Below are 20,588 nucleotides of genomic sequence, written 5' to 3'. Positions count from 1 at the left end.
CTGAGTAATCCGCATGCATTAAAGAAAAAAAAAAATGGGAAGACGCAAACGCATAAATGCCGCTCACAAAACACAATCCAAACGCTTATTAAGTGTGCATTTAACTATAAATTAAAAAAAGTCAGCTTATTTTACTATTCAACTTATTTTTGCTATTATTCATTAATGAATCTTATTACACTTTTTAGTACTATTTATGGGTCTCATTATATTATTTCAACTAACTTTTGTCTTTATCTCTTGTATTTTTAGGAAAAAAAATTTATTTTAAATAAAATAAATAAGCATATCTCAAATAAACTTTTAAACTTGATTTTTTGAAAAACTTTTCTCTAAACACAATTTTTAATAATTATAAATAAAATACTCTTATTCTAAAATTTTTTTTTTTTAAAACTCCAGAAATTTAAATTTTAGCACATTAATTAATTTTGCCGTAAAAACAAAAACCGAAAACGCAGTGGAACAACAAGAGGAGCAACGGGCAACGGGCGATTTGAAATCGGAGTAGTTGTTGCAGCAAGCAACTCACTCCTTCTCTTTCCTTCACCATGGTAACAACTCCCAACTCTCAAACCTCCGAATCTTTTGCTTTCACTTGCACTGCTACTCGGAATTTTAAAAACTATCGTGATTATTTATTACTATTTTGATTTTGGCAGGATTACCTAAAAACCGTGGTACCTTCACAACTCACCGCCGAGCGAGGCCCCAATCTAGTCGTCATCAATCCTGGTTACTACTCTAACCCTAACCCTCTCACCACGCTACTGTTTTATTTTTTACAATCACAAATTGCAAAAACACCTTTCAGGTTCTGCAAATATCAGAATAGGCCTCGCAACACACGACACTCCCTTTAATATTCCTCACTGCATTGCACGCTATACCAGCCAAGTCCCCAAGAAAAATGTTCAAGACCAGGTTCGTTGTTACCGTTTTATCACTTACATTTTCAAAGTTTTTTAATTTATGATTTTCTTCTTGTTGATTCTTGGATTTGGTTTGGGCTTTTTTCAGATGCTCAATTCTCAGATTACTACTGCTCAGCACATGGAGCGTGAGAAGGCATATGATATTGTGAGTCTCAGTCTATGCACATTGTTATCAACTTTATCTTCACAGTTTAGGGAACATTTTTCATTATTTAAATTGTAATTTTGGTTGTTTAATTTTTCTTTGTTTTTGAAAAGATCGCGTCGTTGTTGAAGATACCTTTTTTGGATGAAGAGGTTGCCAACAATTCTTTCCCTCGCAAGGTATGCCTAATGATTGGTACAAATGATTCTTAGATGAAATTAGATGTAGTTATGGTGATTTAATTAACATGACCTGTTTTTTGTATTGTTTATGGTGTTATGTAACGTTTCCTATAAACAACAACACCACCAACAACAACAAGCCTTAGTCCCAAAATTTTGGGGTAAACTATGGATTCTCAATCAACTAGTCAGGGTCGGTCACATGTATTGTTTTCTTTTATTCTATTCTATCCAAACTCATACTCTATCACTTAATTGACATGTTCTTTTGACCATTTCTATAGTGTTATTTTCTATCCAAAGTCATTTTCTTCTATTGCCTACAGAGCAGCCCTTAGTCCACAATCAATTTTTTTTTTCATTTTTCCTTTTCTAATACTGAACTAGAAATTCATTATTAGGGGCAGAATACAAATTTCATTCGCTTTTTGGTTAATCTTAAAATTTCCATCAAATTCCCTTCCTAACTGCTGTGTTGCTCTCTTGGTTTCTCTGTTCTTGCTTCCTCTAACTGATGTCCCCTGGTCTCATTCAATCTCAAAAGTTTAGTTTCTTTCAAAATCACGAATGGTCCATTTGGATTGAGAGGGAGTAGAGTAGAGTTGGCCGGAAATTAGCCTAATTTCCGGCCAACTCTACTCTACTCCCCCTTGCTCCCCCTCCCTCCCCCCTCAATCCAAACAGCCCATATAGGAAAAGATTCTTGGAGAACTGTGCAGACCATATACAAATGTATAAAACTACTAGAAATGTTAGTAGTTAATTTTTTGTTTTCCCCAATTGGAGAACTATACAGGCCATGTAGAACAGCTTGCTCATTAGTCAGTAAGTTCTAAGAATAATGAAATTGATTAAATTGTTGTACAGATGGGACGTGTTGATGGGTATAATCCACATAATAACAAGAAGGAAACAGCATTTACTTGGACTGATGTATATGAGAAGGAACCAAATTCATCTTTGCCATTAGGTAACAAAAAGTTTATAACATTTTTCTGTTTTGTCTACTTGTTACTGACTTCGCGTGCACATTTTTCTGAGCATCTTATTTGAGGTGGACAAAAGAGTGGTCTTTCTTTTTCTTCCCTTTTGGATTTCCTAGATTTGTGTACTTTTTGGCTAGTTTATCTGGCTTTCCTTAGTACACTGCCTGTGTACTTGGGGAGCATCATGTACTATACTTATTTCCTTTTAATATATATTTCTTTACCAAAAAAAAAAAAAAAACAGATAAAACCTTCCAGTTATAGAAGCATTGCTTGAGATAATGCTTTTGAACCAATTATAAAAGCACTTCAAGTGGTGTATTTAAAGCCAGTGAGGTCCTACAAAAGTGATAAAGAACTAAAAGTGCCACCCAAGTTGGTGCTTCTAAAAAGAATTATAGAATCACTACTATTAGAATGGTGTCTCCAAAAAAATTATGACAGTAATTGAAATAGTGCCTTTTCAAATTCAGTGAAGGCATTCCCAAAGAAAAGTAGAAGCACTGTTTGAAAGCACTTCCCAAATTATTAAGCCTTGTTGCATATAAATAGGGTTTTTTTCACATGCAAGTTTCATCCAGAACTAAGTTACACACACACACACACCTTGGTGTTTTAATAGAACATCCTTTGCCCTTGTTGTTTTTCATTAATTAGTTGCAGTCCTAATGATTTCTGCGTGTATTGCTTGGCAAGCTTTGGTCTTGATCCATCTTGATATAAGTGAGTGAGTCAATGCTGCATGCTTAAACTGGGAGGGATTAGGGAAAAGAATTGAACCATGTTAGTTTTCAGTTCCCCATGTTTTGTGAATAATCTCTCAGGTCAACTGGCTAATATTTTTCTCCATTCCCACACACTGGTGGTCTGGGGTAAGGTCTGCAAGCATAACTTACACTGACTGGCCTAATCTGGCCATAGAGCCTGTTTTAAGTTGTTTCTGCAATCCAAAACATGGCCCACTCAGCAGTGAACATCATGAGCAGTCTCATTTAACAAATTCTTGTTCCTTATTGCTACATTGCTGGTTTTCTAGGTCATAATTTTCCTCTTCTACCACTGCAATGGTTTTTAAATTTATTTTTCCTTTGCTTATTGTCAAGCAATATACCAAATGTTGGGTTGTTAGGAAGCAAAATATCCATACATCCATAAAATGTGTGTAACTAAAATGAGAATGTATGGTTAAGTGGAAATACATAGAAAGATAGGATTCAAAATTGGTCAGAAGCCAGTGGTTAGACTTTTCGAGATAAAGCTTTGCCGGTATTATATAGCTTTTGTCAAAATAAGCATGCTGGTATTTAAGGCTACTGTAATCTTGTATCAGTATATTCTAACTTTATTCAAAACTCAAGGCATCAATATATGTCAGTAAGTGTGATGGGTTCACAGCATTCTATGTTTATTGTACATGCACAGTTCTCTATGCCATTTGATTCATCCTTTGATTGATCTTAATCTGGCAAATCAGTTTGATCTTAGTTCCTACCAAATGCTATTTCAGCTTGATCTTAGTTTTTATACCTTTGTATATGCATATATTCAAATTGGTTATTCAGGAAGTTCGATAAATGAAGGAGTGGCTAATGAGTCTTTGGACCAGCATGAAGGCAGCAGTTCTAAGGAGCTTATTTCTAGCAAACTTAAATTCAGACAATTCATTTTTGGTGAGGAAGCTCTTAGAATATCACCTACAGAACCGTACTGCTTACGACGGCCTATTCGCAGAGGTCATTTGAATATTTCACAACACTATCCCATGCAGCAGGTATAGTTTTTATGTTTATTAGCTTCCTTATGCATAAAAAATAAATGATTTCCAGTAGTCATATACATCAAATGCAAGTTTTCTCTTCGCCAGGAGGAAATGCACATATTCTTCTTAGGATTCAGTGTCCCGCGTGCTGCCCCAGTTTGTTAGAAACATAGGACATGCAGTTGCAACTTCCCCAATCTATTTTGTGGTCCAGATCCTGAAATTTAGTGCCTGATTAAATATTTCCTATTCCTTATTATTATTATTATTTGGAATTTTATTCTAATGGGATATATTAGGATAATGGTCACAAATTGCAAGAGGAAGGGAAAAAGGTAATGGATAGATAAGAAACCATTTTTACACTTGAAACCTGATTTCATTTTCCTTTTTCTTTTTTTCGGATAGATAATAAGACTTTTATTGAAAGAACTAAACATCATGTTCACGATGGTGAACGCTCTAAACAAGAAACAAATGCAAATAGTTCAAGAACTAAAGCTAACAAATTGTAAGAATTCAAAAATTGAAATACATTGCGTCAAACCCCAAATACAAGCCCACTAAAAAAAATTACCAATGAGAAGAGATTTTAAGAGGTCTAAGGGTCTCTCATCGTCTTCAAAGGTACGGGTATTGCATTCTTGTTAAACTAACCACATTAAACATGCTAGGACCATATTCCATGTAGTTGACAGGTGCTTTCCAAACCAATTCTTCCAAGCAAAAAGATGAGAGCTAACTGTTTTCAGCATTACCCATTGGATCCCAAACACCTCAAAAACTTCACTCCATAAAGCATGAGAAAACTTACAATGGAGTAGAAGATGATCCACAGATTACCTATCACAATGACACAAGCAACACCTATTAACCAAGGACTGAACTCTCTTAATTAGATTATTAACGGTGAGTATCCCACCCCTAACTGCTGTCTATAAAAAGAAAGAAATCCGTTTGGGCACCTTTGCACACCAAATGCACTTCCAAGGAAAACATCAGTGAGAGGACCAGACAACAAATTATAGTAACAATGCACATCAAACACACAAGTTTGAGTCAACTTCCAGGTCAGGTTATCATACCCCTCACCCATTGGCATAGAGGAATAAAGAAGCTCAAAAAAAGAACAAACATTTTCACCTCTCATTGAAATAAAGGAACTTTTATAAGCTATATAAGCCTATCCCAATCATACGTTCTTCCATGGTAAGTGAGCTACTGCATACATGTTCCTGTACTGTATACCATCATGTTTGTTCCAGATAACACTACTCAATGTTTTGTTTTGTTATCATTCACCTTGATCTTGCAAATTCTGTGGCCGACAAATATGGAAATGTTGGTACCAATCTTCCTCATGGAATTCTTACGCTTCAATTTCTAAAGAAAGCACAAAACAAGACTGTTTTTCAGTGTTTCACAAACTACTGTGCCTCACATTTTGCATATTTTCAGGTTTTGGAGGATCTGCATGCTATTTGGGACTGGATTTTGATAGAGAAATTGCATATCCCTCTCAATCAAAGAAACATGTACTCTGCTGTTCTTGTTGTGCCAGACACATTTGATAATCGTGGTATTTTTATCTCAAATAGTTCTTTATAGATCATGATATCTACAGTTGGAGAAATCTTCTTCTTAATCTTTGCCATCTTCTGCTATGCTGTAAAATTATCCTCGAGTTGTATACAAGTTTATTTCTGTCTATGACTCTGTCTCTGTGACCTGAATCATTGTGAAATTGTCAGTGACTTTAATTGCTCCTCGTCTCTATAATGTGTATAATTGTTTGGAAGTGTCTAGTGTGTTCTTAAATTGTTTCTGGATCATACTCCTTGTTTATAGGAATTCCTTAACATCTATCATATGCATCTTAAATGCCTAACCCTATATGTATCGAGGAGGTCTGCATGACAAGTACATTATAGACAATTAATTTTGAATTTTGGAGTCTCAGTTGTGTGTAGATTTTTCTCCTGCTTGAGCTTAAAGATAATCTCTTTGTAGATTAAAATTTGCTTACCAGATCTAGAACTAAGACATCATACTCATGCTTCTTAAAAAGCTTTTCGTTTTTATGTTGGATACTCTTTGTACTAGCACACTTAATACTCTTGAAATTTAAGAATTGTGGATATTCATGGCATTTATATTTGGTTTTAAGGAAAAAAAAAAAATTTTAAAATTAAAAAAAAAAACAGAAAGAAAATTTTTGGTTAAGCTTTTCAATTTTAAGCATCCCTGAAACTTTATCTCATTGTGGTTGTCAGTCTGCACTCTGCAGTAGTGTTAGTGTGCATCTTATTATATTGTAGTGGGAGTTCAGAATGATGTCATTTTTTATATATTGACTTTATTGATTTCAAAGGCACAAGCTCTGCTACCTGGTTTAAGTCTGTTAAACTTGTCCCATAAATTTGGGATCTAGTCCCCATCTTAGGTTGAACTACTCCACCTATTCACCCATCCACCAAAATAATTAATATTTTCAAGTTGTGCCGGTGGCTGCTGCATACTAGCTAACATTTTTTGTGGCTAACCGCCTTTGATGTTACGGGATGAAGCCATACTGATATAATATTGGGTATTTTTTATTCTGCAAGCGTAGTTCATCTCACTGCTTGACATGCCATTATAGGAAAGATAATGAGTAGACTCTGGTAAAAACTGCATTTTATAGTTTTCTTGTGGTCTAAGAAATAAGGATATTTTACTTGCACATCTGTGCTTCTTTTTCCCATCTTTACTTATTTCTATCTTTTTGAAGAGAAAAAATTGGGGAACTATTTTAATTTCCTATTTGTTGTCTGTTTGTCACATGCAGAGATAAAGGAAATGTTAACCTTAGTGTTGCGAGACCTGCGCTTCAGCTCAGCAGTGGTACACCAGGTGAGATATTTAATTATTTATTAAAATTTTCAAATGCTGACTTCTAAATTTTCTGTTCATGCTGGGTTCAAATTATGTCTTATATTCACCCTAGTTTTTTTCTTGAGATATTTATTTCTTTATAATTTGTACTAATCTTATCAAACTGGAGACTTGTAAGTAAAATTTATTGTTGTCTCTTAGAAAGAGGAAGAATGACATGATTTTGTCCTTCTAGAAAGATTCCATTGGTGAGGTGTTTCTATTATAGACTCTTCTAGAAGATACTATTCGTGAGGTGTCCTTACCAACTATCACTATCAAAACATTCTTTGTTATATTTTGTAAATGCTTCTTCTACATATGTGGAATGGATTGGGTGAGATCTATATGGAAAAATAGTTCCTTTTCACATTTTCTCTTCTCATTAACATGGTATCAGAGCAACGAATTTGAATTGTTTCCTTGCCTCTAATTCATTCCCATGCCTGCCCTTTGTTTTTCCCCTTCCTTTTTTTACCCTCTCTCTCTCTCTCTCTCTCTCTCTCTCTCTTATTTTTTATTCTCAGATTGCTCTGTTGGTTGGTTTTGGTTGTATTGGGTTGAACAATTTATTGGTTTGAATGATGTTGGGATGTGTCTGAAGATATTGGAGCTAACTTCTGTCATCATCATCATCATTGGAATTGAATTCTGGTAGTGGAACAGCAGAACAATGTCCACGGCTGTTGTGTTTGCGGCTTCCTGATACTCAGAATGGCTTTTTTATTTTTTTAATTTAAATATTGTTGGTTGATGTGTCGATGTTGTTTATGTGAATTTTTGGTGGATCTATGAGATTTTAGGTGGTTTTTAGTCAGTTCTGACACTATCATGGTGGTTTCTGATGCGAGGAGTTGCACGTTTGAATGTTTTTTGGTCGTCGATGACCTATGCTGATGTTGGCATAGTGGTCTTAGGAAGTTTCTGAGTGTCACCACTCACCAGTGTTGTCAGAGTTGGCAGTGACATCTCCTGTTTGGGCCTCGATGTTGATTGTTTCCTACCCTAGACAGGATAGCTTAGTCTGGATGATATTATTTGTTTGGTTGTTGGTGCTACTTATTCTCTATCTTGGATGAGGATATCTTAGTCTAGATAACACTATTCTGTTTGCTTGTCTGGACTCTGGTAAACTCAGTTTTAGGAGGATAATCTAATTATGTTTCTCACGCTATCTAGTATAAAATTGAGCATTTGGATCACTTTAATGCCCATTCGATCTGCAAAGGCTATTTCAGAGCATTTGCAACATATCTATTTTGGATCAGAGAATTTCAGTTGCTTGTATGACAAGCAATGTTTTGGTCTTGAGCAAAGGAATCAGAGATAGACTGTTACTCACAGGTCATGCGTGTAGTCGAAGAGAGGAACTTGTATCGATCACTCACAACTACCATTTTGTATATGGGGAATGAGATGTTGTTCGATGTCTTAGTGGTTTGAAGCCTGAGTATGAGCTAGTCACAGATCTTGTGTAATCATCTTTCCATGGGATTTATTCTTGACTTCAGTTTTCTACTCTTTCTGGATAATGACACCAAGCGCTTTACGTTTTTTGCCTTTTGTGGGTTGTGAAAAATAAGTTTACGCAAGATTAAAAAAGAGAGGAGTGAAAATCAACATAGAAATTTTACGTGGTTTGACAATGTGCCTATGTCCACAGGAGTGAGCGGCTAATAATCCACATTATGAGAAATTAGGGTTACAACAATGTTTATATAGCATAACCCTACCTGGTATGAATTCCCAAAATACCACTATACAGTACCGACCATTTGGCTAGTGGCCCAGAATCAAATACAAGCCAACTCCAACATATACATAGTTATCTCTCTATCACAAGACCAAACATCTCATACGAAATTAGTGTGGTGAGATAGCTCTTAGAAGCCCCAAAACTCTTAAATTGGGATGATGCTATTTGAACGATTGAATACATAAAGAGAGCTCTAGGACGAGGCATATTGTTTAGAAATAATGGTCATCTCAAGGTAGAGGCATAACTGATACAGACTAGTAGGATCACCTTCAGATAGAAGGTCCACCACAAGGCATTGCACCTACTTGGGAGGAAATCTCGTGACATGGAAAAATTAGAAGCAAATTATAGTTTCCTGATCAAGTGTAGAAGCTAACCTCTAGTAGCTAATTTGGTTACAACACTTTCTTCAGAAGTTAGGCTTCTCAGCAGCTACTCCTATCCCACTATCTTGTGATAAGCATGACGTCCTACGGATTGTTTCCAATCTTGTTTTCCATGAAAGGACTAAGCACATTAAATTAGACCTCTATTTCGCACAAGACAAAGATACTAAGTAGAGCAATAGTTACACAATTTGTGAAGAGCCTTATAGCTCAACTATAACTTCTTGGTGTTTCCAATTGAGACGTCCAAGGTTCAAATCCCTCATTTTCCAATTATCGAATTATCAAAAAAATTGAAAAAAACCAACTTGCTGCTGTCTTTATAAAGCCATTATGTAGGAGTTTATTAGGCCTATATGTTCCAACCTAGGTTTATATGACATATATGCTCTAGCTTGAGGGGTGTGTTAGAAAAAGGAAGAATGCTATGACTGCATCCTTCTAGAAAGATTCCACTGGTGAAGTGTCTCTATTCTAGGCAATTCTAGAAGATACTAATGGTGAGGTGTCCCTACTAGTTGTCACTATCAGAAATTTTTTTGTTATATTTAGTAATTGCTTCTCCTATATATATGTGGAATGGATTGGGTGAGGGCTATATAGAAAAATAGCTCCACCTTTTCATATTTTCTCTTCTCATTAACATTCTCAATTTTGTTGTTGATCTTTCTTGAATGCATTCCCACATGTAGAATAAAAATGTTTTGGCTGTAATTAATGATTCATCTGGGATTTCCCTAGTAGATGATGATTTATACTGAATTGGGTGATGCAGGAAGGTCTAGCTGCAGTTTTTGGGAATGGGTTATCAACAGCATGTGTTGTAAACATAGGTGCTCAGGTGACATCAGTCATTTGTGTTGAGGTAACTGAAATATGTGTGAAACCTATTTTTTGCTTGACATTCTGAACCTTTTTCTGCACTTCTGAAACCAAATATGTAAAAAACTTCTTGTTTTGTTATCCAGCTTGCATATGTAAAAAATGTGTGAAATCAAATATGTAAAATCAAATATGTGATGATTTATTCGTTTTGATTTTGATTTTTCTTTTTTTATTCTATTATGAAGATTGCACATTTAGCAAAAATATTTTCCTTCTTCACAAAAGCTTACAGTTTTCCCCATATATTGCACTATTATAGACAAAGTTTCCCTCCAAATCAGTTTGGAAATTTTTTTTACAACCCATTACGTGGCAACTCATAAAACCATCCACTACTACCTTCAATGCTTCCATAACAACTCATAAGGATCGGCTCTGTTAGCTTAACTACAGATCAAAACCATGTGAGAGCATGTTGCCACTCCAGAATATATATATATATATATATAAATTTTAAATAAAGAAAGGGAGAAACTCTAGTACACTGTACGCAGCTAGTGTGCAGGAGCCACCACTCCAGAATAACTGTCAACAAAACTACTGCCAGAGGTATCCTATTGACGCCTCCATCAAAACCCCACAAACCATGGTATTATTGTTAGTAAAATGTCTCTCTTCCTCCCTCCCTGCCCCCTAAAGTTTTTGGTATTTAGTCGTAGCACAACGAAGCCTATGTTTTGGAAAGTAGGGTTTCCTGCCTATAGTTATCAGCTTATTGTGACTTTGGTTTTCAGGATGGAGTGGCACTACCTACTACGGAAAAGACGTTACCTTTTGGTGGTGAGGTTTGGTCTTCAACTCGTTACTTATGAATTAGCTATAAATTTACAAGGATATTGTACACCCTTGATAATTGGTTCTTTAGTTGTTACTATTGGAAAAGAGATTTTTCTGTGCTTTCTTCACCGTTATTAGTTAAGTATATGAGGAAGTTGTTCATCCCTGAAGTTGCATTGTTTGGAACGTAGACACCAAATTTTGTCATTTCATCCTCTCTCTCTCTCTCTCTCTCTATTTTGTTTCATTTAAAATCAAATTCTATACCCATGTCACTCCTATTATACTTGACTAAACCTCGTCTAATTATTTATTTCAACAGTGTATGCCACCAATTTTTGCTTCTCTCTCTCTCTCTCTTGTGAATTAGCTTGTGAGGTCAAGCAGTCTCAACTTGTGACCTTGCTGACTGATTTCTTGTTTTACAGGTGCCTTAGACTTGTATCATATGTTGCCACTGCATTTCTTTGCTTTTGCATGTGCCCAATAGTCCTAGACAGTTTTCTTTCTTTTATTTCCTGTATGCGTTAAATCTTTCTTCTTAAAGGCGCATGGCACCAAGTATTTAAGTGCCATGCGCCTCAATTGGTATCATGCCTTGCTGCTGCATTGATATGTTATCTTACAAATAACCTAATCTTCCTAGTTAACTTTCTTTCTTTTTATTTCCTGCTTGTCACACCTCTAAGTTCTTTAATTATCCCAGTCAGTTTTCTTTCATCTTGTAAATTTGTTTTCCTCCTTTTATTGAAGTTCCATGAAATCAATATCTCTTTTTCAAATTTTTATTTGACCTTCTCTTTCTTCTAAGGTTTCTGGAATACTGCTGTTGCACTTTTTTGTGCTTGTTCTGTGATAGCCCAGTCTGCTCCGTATTACACATAGGTGATTTATAGAGTTGGCTTTGATAATGATTTGTTTACATTTTCAGGATATATCAAGATGCCTTCTCTGGACTCAGAGGCATCATCAGACATGGCCACAAATCCGTACTGACATTTTGACAAAGCCAATAGATCTGTTGATGCTTAACCGACTGAAAGAGACATATTGCGAAATTAAAGTGAGTTCTCTATTTTTCCTTGGGTTAGCTGATTTTTAATTTTCTTTCTCTCTCTTGATTAACAATAGTGGTAGCTTTCTTCACTGAAAGAAACCTAGGTTTTTCTTAAGAATCGGTGTTTTGGCAAACTGCATGTGAGTGAATTTTATAGTTACTATCAATAGTTTCCTGGGCCTGTCCTTGTACTCTATAGCTTGTCAATAATCTTTAATTGCTTTAGTTTGTTTCGAGTTTGCATTTTTTTATCTAGGCCATGTTGGTCCCTGCCTCATGTGGCCTAAATTTTCATTAAAATTTAAGATTTTAAGGTATATTGAGAATTTAAGGTGCAAGAAGGGGGAAAGTGGGAAAAGAAAACCTTAAAGCTAGGAAGCAACGGACACTTCATTTGGGGTGTCGTACCCATGTCGTACTTGTGTCCGTGCTTCCTAGCCTAAAAGGCATAAAAGATTTTTATTAATAGCAGTGAGTGGATGCAGGGAAAGTGATGTGCTGTGATATGAATTAGAAGATGTGAGTTGCTTAGAACAAATTGATAGGTGGTTAGGCACCTTTGCAAAGAACACAAAGTTCTCAAGAAAAGCTCTAAAAGGCTTATTTCATTTACATACAAAAACCGATTTACAAAGTGCTTACATTCTGGTACTTATACTAGTTGTTTGACATTGTCGGTCTTCTAGATGATTGGCTAGTGTCTAAATCCTATTGGCCAATGCTTAAACAATCATTTAACTAGCTAACTAATTAGTTACAATAGGACGAGGGTAGCTGCAGACTTAGCTACTGGTTTTGTGTCCAGCTACAACTGTAGAGCAACTACTTAAATGCCCTGTATCAGAGTTATATGTAAAATTCATTACTTATCAAATTTTGAGGATTCTGAGATCGTTGCCAGATCTCAAACTTATTTTCTTTAAAACGTTGTTAGATTGGTTGTTAGTAGTGCATAGTTTCTCTATTGTTGGTCAGCAATTTGATAGATATTTATAATTTGCATGCTTGATTGCTGGTCCACAGTTGTATATGCCGTGTATACTTGGGTGACTCTTTCTTATCTTAATAAAATTCATTACTTATCAAAATAAAAAAAGCGAGTTATATGTTATAACATTAAAGAGTCCACTACATGTTAAATACAGGTTGAGTGATTGCTTATATGAAAAAGTTTGCTTTTTAGTAATTGACATGAATGGTGAACAAAATAGTTATATTTTTAATAGTTGATGCAAATGGTGTCTATCAAATATGTTGGAGTATTTAACGTTTTATGGGCATGAATGAGGTTAAGTTTCCTTGCTTCTTTGGTTGGACTCTTTTCTAATAATATTTTCCCGTGCTTAGGAGGGGGAACTTGATGCTGTCACTGTTGTTCATTCTTATGAAGATGGCTTGCCAGCTGGATCTCACAAGACAAGACTAACAGCTCTTAATGTGTGTCTCTTAAAACTAAATCTCGTTTTATTTATTTTTTTCCTTTCAAGTGTACCTAGTTTGGCAGAACAATTTTCCTTATGGATTTTTTAATAGGTTCCTCCTATGGGTCTGTTCTACCCATTGCTTTTGGTTCCAGATGTGTATCCTCCACCACCCCGTTCTTGGTTAGTAGTTCAATTGGTTTGCACATGAAGAAATCGGTAATAATTTGTGATAGTAATTTTAATTTTTTACCTCACTAGGTTTCATGACTATGAGGACATGCTTGAGGATACATGGCACTTGGATTTTCCCAGAAGATCTGACATATCAGATGGTTTATATCCTGGCATGAATGTTGGATTACCAATGTGGGATACCTACCCTGTTTTTACAGCTAGACCAAAGAAAGAAGAGAAGGTTGGCGTTGCAGAGGCTATCACGAGTAGCATTCTTTCAACAGGTACGTTTGGATATATTTCTCTCACTGTGTCTAGTAAGTGATACTAATTAAACTGTTTGGTGCTCTATTGACAGGGCGTATAGACCTCCAGAGAAAGTTGTTTTGCAGCATACAATTGGTGAGTTTTTGGCAGCTCTGGTGGACTCTGTGAGATCCTCTTTTAAATATTGAATGTTGGCAGGAGGAAATGACATTTTTTTTTGTGCTTTAGATTGGTGGAGTGGGTTTGACAAGTGGTCTTGTTCCTGCAGTTGAGGAGAGGTTTGTTCAACTCTTGCTTTTAGAAATAATGAGTGTGATTTTGGGTGCTAACAGCAATTATGATATTTTATATGATGTTCTGCATAAAATATAAAATAAAGTGTGAATCTGAATCTTGACAAAGAAAACCCATCAAGATAGACATTCATTCCTTTTGCTGGATTATTGCCTAACCATGTGTATCAACATCAGAGAGTACTAGCCTTTTGCAAATAAACTAGGTTAAAAGACTGCAGTTGTTAGGCCAGGAAATGTACCAGTTTGTTAAGTTATAGGTCTTCTCCAGTAAAGAAGGTTCTAACAGGCTGATTTATTTTGGTGTTTTGTGCTGTGATTTATTCCTTGTAGGAGCGCTGTATAAGGTCGATATTACATTTATTAAGTACTTTAGCTGTGAGGGATTTTACCAAAAAGATTTCAAATAAATTGACTTCAAAAGAGCATATGTTCTTTTCATAGTCCCAGATACCTTGTATTTTGAGTTGATTCACTATATTAGGGTGCTACTACCAAATTTTCTGTTGCTGGATCTTGTTACATTTTGTGTCATATTCACCCTTTTTCTGTTTGCCAAGTTTGTTAGGGGAAACTACTGATAAATGCTACTTTTGTGTTATACTTTATTTGATAGAATTTCACAGAGAATTTCATACTTATGTAATGGAGCCCCTGGAGGACTGAATCTGTCCAATTCATTTTAGTCTTTGCCATGACTAGTGGAGTTCCCTTTAATTTGCAGTGCCCGCCCCACTCTTCCCATTAATTTGTTAATTTTAACCCTGATTTTTGGTGGTGCGGTGAACATTGCAAATTTATTTCAATTAGAGTTGATTGTAAAAATTTGTAGTTTAGTATAGATAGTTAAAATTATACATTAAATCAAGTACACTGTTAAATGATTTCTGAAATGTAGTGGACTTATTCAGTTCTCTTGTGAGATTCCAACACCCTAATAATGTTTAAATGTCTTATTTGTCATTTATTGTTGCAGAGTTTTACATGCAATTCCTTCAAATGAAGCAATTGATACTGTTGAGGTTAGTTTAAACACGTTATTTCCTTCTTTGTCAGTTTCATTGTTTGATAATTGATGTAAATAGAATCTGCTTTGGTTGTACTGCAGTACATTCTGCTTCTTGGAAATTGCTTCTGCATTCAGAAAATAGCTTCTTAACACCAATTTTTAACTAAGACCTACGATACACAATACAACTTCTTTGAATTTCTGAACTTTTAACTTCGGAAAAATCATATTTTGATCTTATTTATTAAATGATGAAATAAGAATATAACTTAAATTCACTTATGGATCATAAAAAGTAATAGCAGGACCTTTTTGCAACTGGGATTTCTTTTTTCATATTTTATGAATTTTTGCTGCTAGATTCAAACTTCTACATGTCAAGGAAACCAATCAAATATATATATATATATATATATTGTAGAGTATGTCAGTGGAACACTACCATCAAACTTTCATCTGGGAGCTTAAAACTTGAAAATTAGACTACCAAAGTAATGGTCCTTGTTGCATAGAGATGTAAGTGATCCAAGGCATGCACCATGTGCTTTAGAAGACACAAGTTTTGTCAAAGTGGAAGAGAGTGATGATAGTTAAAACAAGTGGTTGTTTTCCTTGGTTAATTGGACTTTAATAAAGGGCAAAAGTACAACTGTACCTAGAAAAATTAATAACTTTAAAAAGTTGTACATTAGCTGAATAAGCTAGAAAAAAGCCAGTAAACACAATATTGATAATTGCTGTAACTTATCCTTTACTATATTTAAAAAGTCAATACCACTTTATCACTAAATTTTAAATAAGGAGGGTAGTTTTGAAAACTTGTGCATTTTTTATTTGAAAGACAATGCATTCAATGATGTTCCTCTAAAAACTGGATTTTCTAATCTGGATCAACAAAATGGGGCGTAGAGAGTAATATTTATGGTTTGCAGGACATTTTGATTCACAATTTGGCATGTAGGACAGTTGTGTAAACCATTGCACAAACTTGTTTGGACTCAAATTATGGGCAAAGAATTTATCCCAAAAAAAAAGCCAGAAAAATAGAGAAGTAAATAACACCTACCAAGGTTTGAATAAAGGGAAAAAGTGGAAATAAATTCAGCTAGGTTAGAACCCTAGATGGCTGTGAAAACCAACCTTCACAAACCAAAAGTTTCCCATATCTCATTTCTATTTTAGCTAATTTGTTGTAAGATAAACATACACTCCCTAACCCTAGTTACTAAAAGTTATATAGACATAACAGCTTAACAATCCCATAGGCGAACCAGTACAGCAATTATTTAATATACCACCAACACCCAACTGGTCTGACTTTTTTATTAAATTAGCCCTAATCTTCTTCTTGTACTGATGAATCTCTAAATTCAGGCTGATTGCTGCTGCATCTTTAAGAGTACAAAATTCCTTCATTCACCCATACAAATGCAGATTGTTTCCTAATAAATATAAAGGAAATGCAGAATTAAAGCTATTGGAAATTAATGTCAAGAAACTTGAGCATTTTTAGAATTTCTGGTGTTACTTAACATCTTGGTTATTATAATGCAACCAAAAGGTTAAACATGGATAAATAATTGCTTTTATCTTTTTTTTTTATCAGTGAGTTTTGGGCCGAAGAGGACGGCAAAGGACTGATTCAAACTTAGATAAATAAATGAGTATTTAAAATTATAAATTATAAAATCACACATAGATGGCCATGTCTCCTTGTCTGGATTTTATGAATTGCCATATCCAAGAACTTGTGTCCATGCTAAAATGCGACAGTCATCCATACCCACAAATAATAGCAAAATAGTCGTAGCTTAGATTGATATCACTGGTGAAAAAGGAAAAGACTTCTCTAAAAAATTTATATATAGAAAGCTATGCTTAAGGGGGAAGAAAATTTATATATGTATACATGTGTGTGTGTGTGTGTGTGTGTGTGTTAGACTTGTATTCGTAATAGTATGAGTCTCACTTATACAACTGGATGCACAGATCTAGTTGTTGGCTGTATACATGTTATCATATTTTGAGCTTTTGAGATTCCTCTAGTGCCTCCTATTATCATATATTGTCCACTTTTTTCAGTTGTAGATGATAAATTTTCTGATCTTAATGTATTTTAAATAGGTTCTGCAATCACGAACAAATCCAATTTTTGTGTCATGGAAAGGCGGAGTGGTAAGTCAAGTGCACACTGCTGTTCTCTGTTATTCTAGAATCCCATTTTTCTTGTAGTTTGTCCTTGTGAAGTTGATTCTGATTAAATTATGTGTTTGTTTTCTGCATATGTTGACTGCAGTTTCTGTCTTTATGATTGGCTGATGAGATCTTTTGATTGAATATCTCAATTCCTTTCTCTGTGCTTTGGTGGAGTACATGCCACCATAGAATATGAGAAATATTATCTGACAGTTCCTGGGGGAAAACATGCCTCCATAGAATATTAGAAATATTATCTGATAGGTCCCAAACAAATATGACTTGGATGACCTTTTTGCAATAAATATTATAAATGGCAGAATAAATGACAAGACTGAACAGTTAACAAACTTCAGTAAATACAAAATTCAGGAAATATTAAACATGTATGATGAAAGTGAGAGTACCTCTTTTGGGATGGCTTGGAGAGCACACTTAATTGGCTTCATCTAACTCTTCTCCCTCTAATTACTTATGCAAAATTCAGGAAATATCAAATATGTATTATGAAAGGGAGAGTACTTCTTTTGGGATCGCTTGCAAAGCACGCTTAATGGGCCTTATCTACTCTTCTTTTTCCTCTAATTAGTTAGCAGAAAAGTTTAAAAAGAAGAAAGAAGAAAGTTATTTAATATGTGGGAGGTAGGGGTTGCATTGTTTGCCAATGAACTATGGCTCAACTAACTCTTACTCCTCCCATAATAATGGGATGGAAAGTGAGGTTGTGGATTCAAGACCCATTGGGTGCATGTGTAACTTACATTGTTCACATATATGTGCAATGGTGACAAACAAGATAATGACACTTGTTCTTCTTTAGGATTAATGCGGTTATTTGTTTTATTTTGCAAGTTTGAGATAATCCAATTTAATATAGTTAGACTATTTCCATAAAAATGCAAATTTTGGTGAAGTTCCCAAAGTGATCAAACTTGACATATTTATTTGAAAATAAAATATTATATGAGGAAGACTAAGTGAATTACCTTAGCACTGAATTATGTAACTATTGAGTAATGTATATAAGGGCCAAAAGCCTCTTGACCTATTGGCACCTCCGGCTCCCCCATGGGGTGAACTTAGGCTCAACTGACCAGCTCCCCCCACCCCGGTGGGGGTGAGCTTGACTTCCTCTGGCAAGAAAGAGAAATGAATATAAAGGTAAACCTACTTTTATTACTCCAATAAAATTGAGGTTTAGAGATAATATATCAGAATATAATATTTGAGGAATCAGGTTGATTAATGGAAGGAGTCAATAATGTGAAAGTCATGAGCTGATATGTGATGAGCTAAAAAGTATGGTTGCATGATTCAACTATATTAGCGTTTCCTGCTACAATTGCTTGTATTTTTTGTAATGTGTCGGTACTGTTTGGATTTCAACTTATAATATCTACATATGTAAATTTGTGTCAAACAGCAAACTTTTGAAAAGAGAAGTTTGTTATTAGAGAGATTATTGTTGAAAGTCAAAATTATGTAGAAATTTTGCTTCCCCCTGAGTTTTACCTATATTGGAGTTGTGCTTGCACCATTTGACAAAAAGTATCTCATGCATTGGATATATGTATAATTCCTCTCACAATGTGGATCCCATGAAGTTGTGGGGTCCGCACACTATAAGGTATGGGTGCATAAATTTGATGTATGAGATAATTATTGCTCTTTGACATAGGATTTTAATTGCTTTACTTTTAAGAAATCCTTTATGTCACAACATCTTAATGACAGATTCTCGGGATTCTTGATTTCGGCCGCGATGCTTGGATACATCGAGAAGACTGGATTCGCAATGGAATTCACATTGGAAATGGCAGAAAATACAAGGACTCTTATTTCCTTCAAGCACAAGCAATGTGTTACATAAACTCCTGAAAGGTGACAGGCCCTCCTGCTGCTTTTTTATACTTGCTCATGATAGATGGTGCTTTTTGCAACTTTCAAGCAAAATTTAATCAATGTTTTTAGAATTTCTTCTCCCATTATTTACTGGTTTCACTTTAAACTTGCAGGCTTGACTGTCAGACTGCCCTGGGGGGATTTAAACTGTGTGTGTGTGTGTGTGTGTGTGTTTGTGTACAGTGGAAGATTGATGCTTTGCTTACTGTAAGGATCTAATAGCCCAGCTTTAAAAAGAGAGTATCATTGATTTTTTTTTTTTGGGTCAATATATGTTCAGTTCTTTTCTTCACTTGCACGCAAAATCGAAGTTTTGCTCTTTTGGAACCTCAAATCTACCAGGTAGAACAAACCTTAAACCCAGCCTTTTGATTGATTTTTCCCTCTTCTCCTAACGAGTACCAGGATAGTGACCTTAATCTGAGGCTAATTTTTTTCTGCTCAAAATTCAGATCACCGGATCTTAGGGATTACAATCTATTATCATATTGAGGATTTTTTTTTTTTTTTTTTTTTTTGGGGACTAAATCTAATGCTTTAAAACTTGGCTCTTATTCTTTTGAATGAATACAACCCATATTATGTAACCAGCGCATGTGAACGAACCAGTAGAACATGCAGAGACTTGGCTTGCAAACAGACTAGACAAATTAGCAGATGAGGTTCAGTTGGGATTATAATGGAAACCTTGCTGTCCTAATGTGGCAATATACGGTGCAAAAGGGTCTGATACGTTTAGTTGAAGTTGATTATGATCAAATAATGCCAACAATGAAACTCAAAACTGGGAATATCTACCAGCCTTGAGATCTTACCATAACTACTAACTGGTTTCATATTTGTGATAAAATTAGAAGGTGCCAGCTGTGGACCAACAAGGTCCACTACTTAGATTAATCTGGGAATGTACTTGATTAACATTCTTCAACCTCAAGTCAAAAGGACAAGGAGAAAATGAATTATTCTTCAACAGTTCTGTTCTATAAAAATGAGTATATCTAGGAACCAAAACGCAGAACTGGCTCCACAATTTTATTATTATTAATTTTTTTTAAAGCCAACGAATTTCGTAGCTTGTGCTAAATGAAGTCTCTTGGTCTCATTTCTAAGTTGTTAGTCTACAACATCCCACATCGAAAAGAGACGAGCGGGATATCGAAAATAGCCTTCTATAAGTATGGTTCGTAGTATAATAGCGAGATTTAAAAGGGTCGGTTGGCTAAATATGCCACGCTCGCCCTAGATTGGTGAGTGCTGTATGGAAATCAAGACATATGGCTGACATAATTTGTGGAAACCAATAGGGTTGGCTCCCTCTAGCCGACCCTCCATAGCATTACATCAATTGTCTCAATTATCTTATAGAAACAAAGCCTTGTCTTTCAACTGTCAGGCTTGAAGGCTTCTCGCTAACAAAATCCCACGTCGAAAAGACGCGAGTGAACATTGAAAATAACCTTCTATAAAAATAATTCGTGATGGACTGTGTGGAGACCGAAAAGGGTCGGTTGGCAAAATATGCCACGCTCGCCCTCGATG

The 20,588-nt window shown here is 35.2% G+C and overlaps 1 protein-coding gene and 1 non-coding gene across 2 annotated transcripts; both read left to right on the top strand.

Moving 5' to 3' along the window:
* Window positions 1–421: 421 nt before the first annotated feature.
* Window positions 422–19,341, top strand: LOC111993883 (actin-related protein 9). Its single transcript, XM_024025712.2, has 21 exons — window positions 422–554; window positions 663–735; window positions 815–924; window positions 1,021–1,080; window positions 1,194–1,259; window positions 2,130–2,232; window positions 3,811–4,019; window positions 5,466–5,586; window positions 6,835–6,899; window positions 9,841–9,930; window positions 10,685–10,735; window positions 11,659–11,790; window positions 13,132–13,221; window positions 13,318–13,388; window positions 13,467–13,666; window positions 13,741–13,784; window positions 13,878–13,927; window positions 14,919–14,964; window positions 17,076–17,126; window positions 18,882–19,028; window positions 19,163–19,341. Exons 1-20 carry the CDS (start codon window positions 552–554, stop codon window positions 19,023–19,025), a joined length of 1,779 nt encoding a protein of 592 aa, XP_023881480.1. The 5' UTR covers window positions 422–551; the 3' UTR covers window positions 19,026–19,028; window positions 19,163–19,341.
* A 911-nt stretch (window positions 19,342–20,252) lies between these two features.
* LOC111993895 (U11 spliceosomal RNA) lies at window positions 20,253–20,380 on the top strand. Its single transcript, XR_002881017.1, has one exon. It is a non-coding gene; the product is annotated as a U11 spliceosomal RNA (small nuclear RNA).
* Window positions 20,381–20,588: the final 208 nt, after the last annotated feature.

Source organism: Quercus suber, unplaced genomic scaffold (assembly GCF_002906115.3).
Source record: "Quercus suber isolate HL8 unplaced genomic scaffold, Cork oak 2.0 scaffold_955, whole genome shotgun sequence".
Lineage (NCBI taxonomy): Eukaryota > Viridiplantae > Streptophyta > Magnoliopsida > Fagales > Fagaceae > Quercus > Quercus suber.
This window is presented reverse-complemented; position numbering and strand designations above follow the sequence as displayed.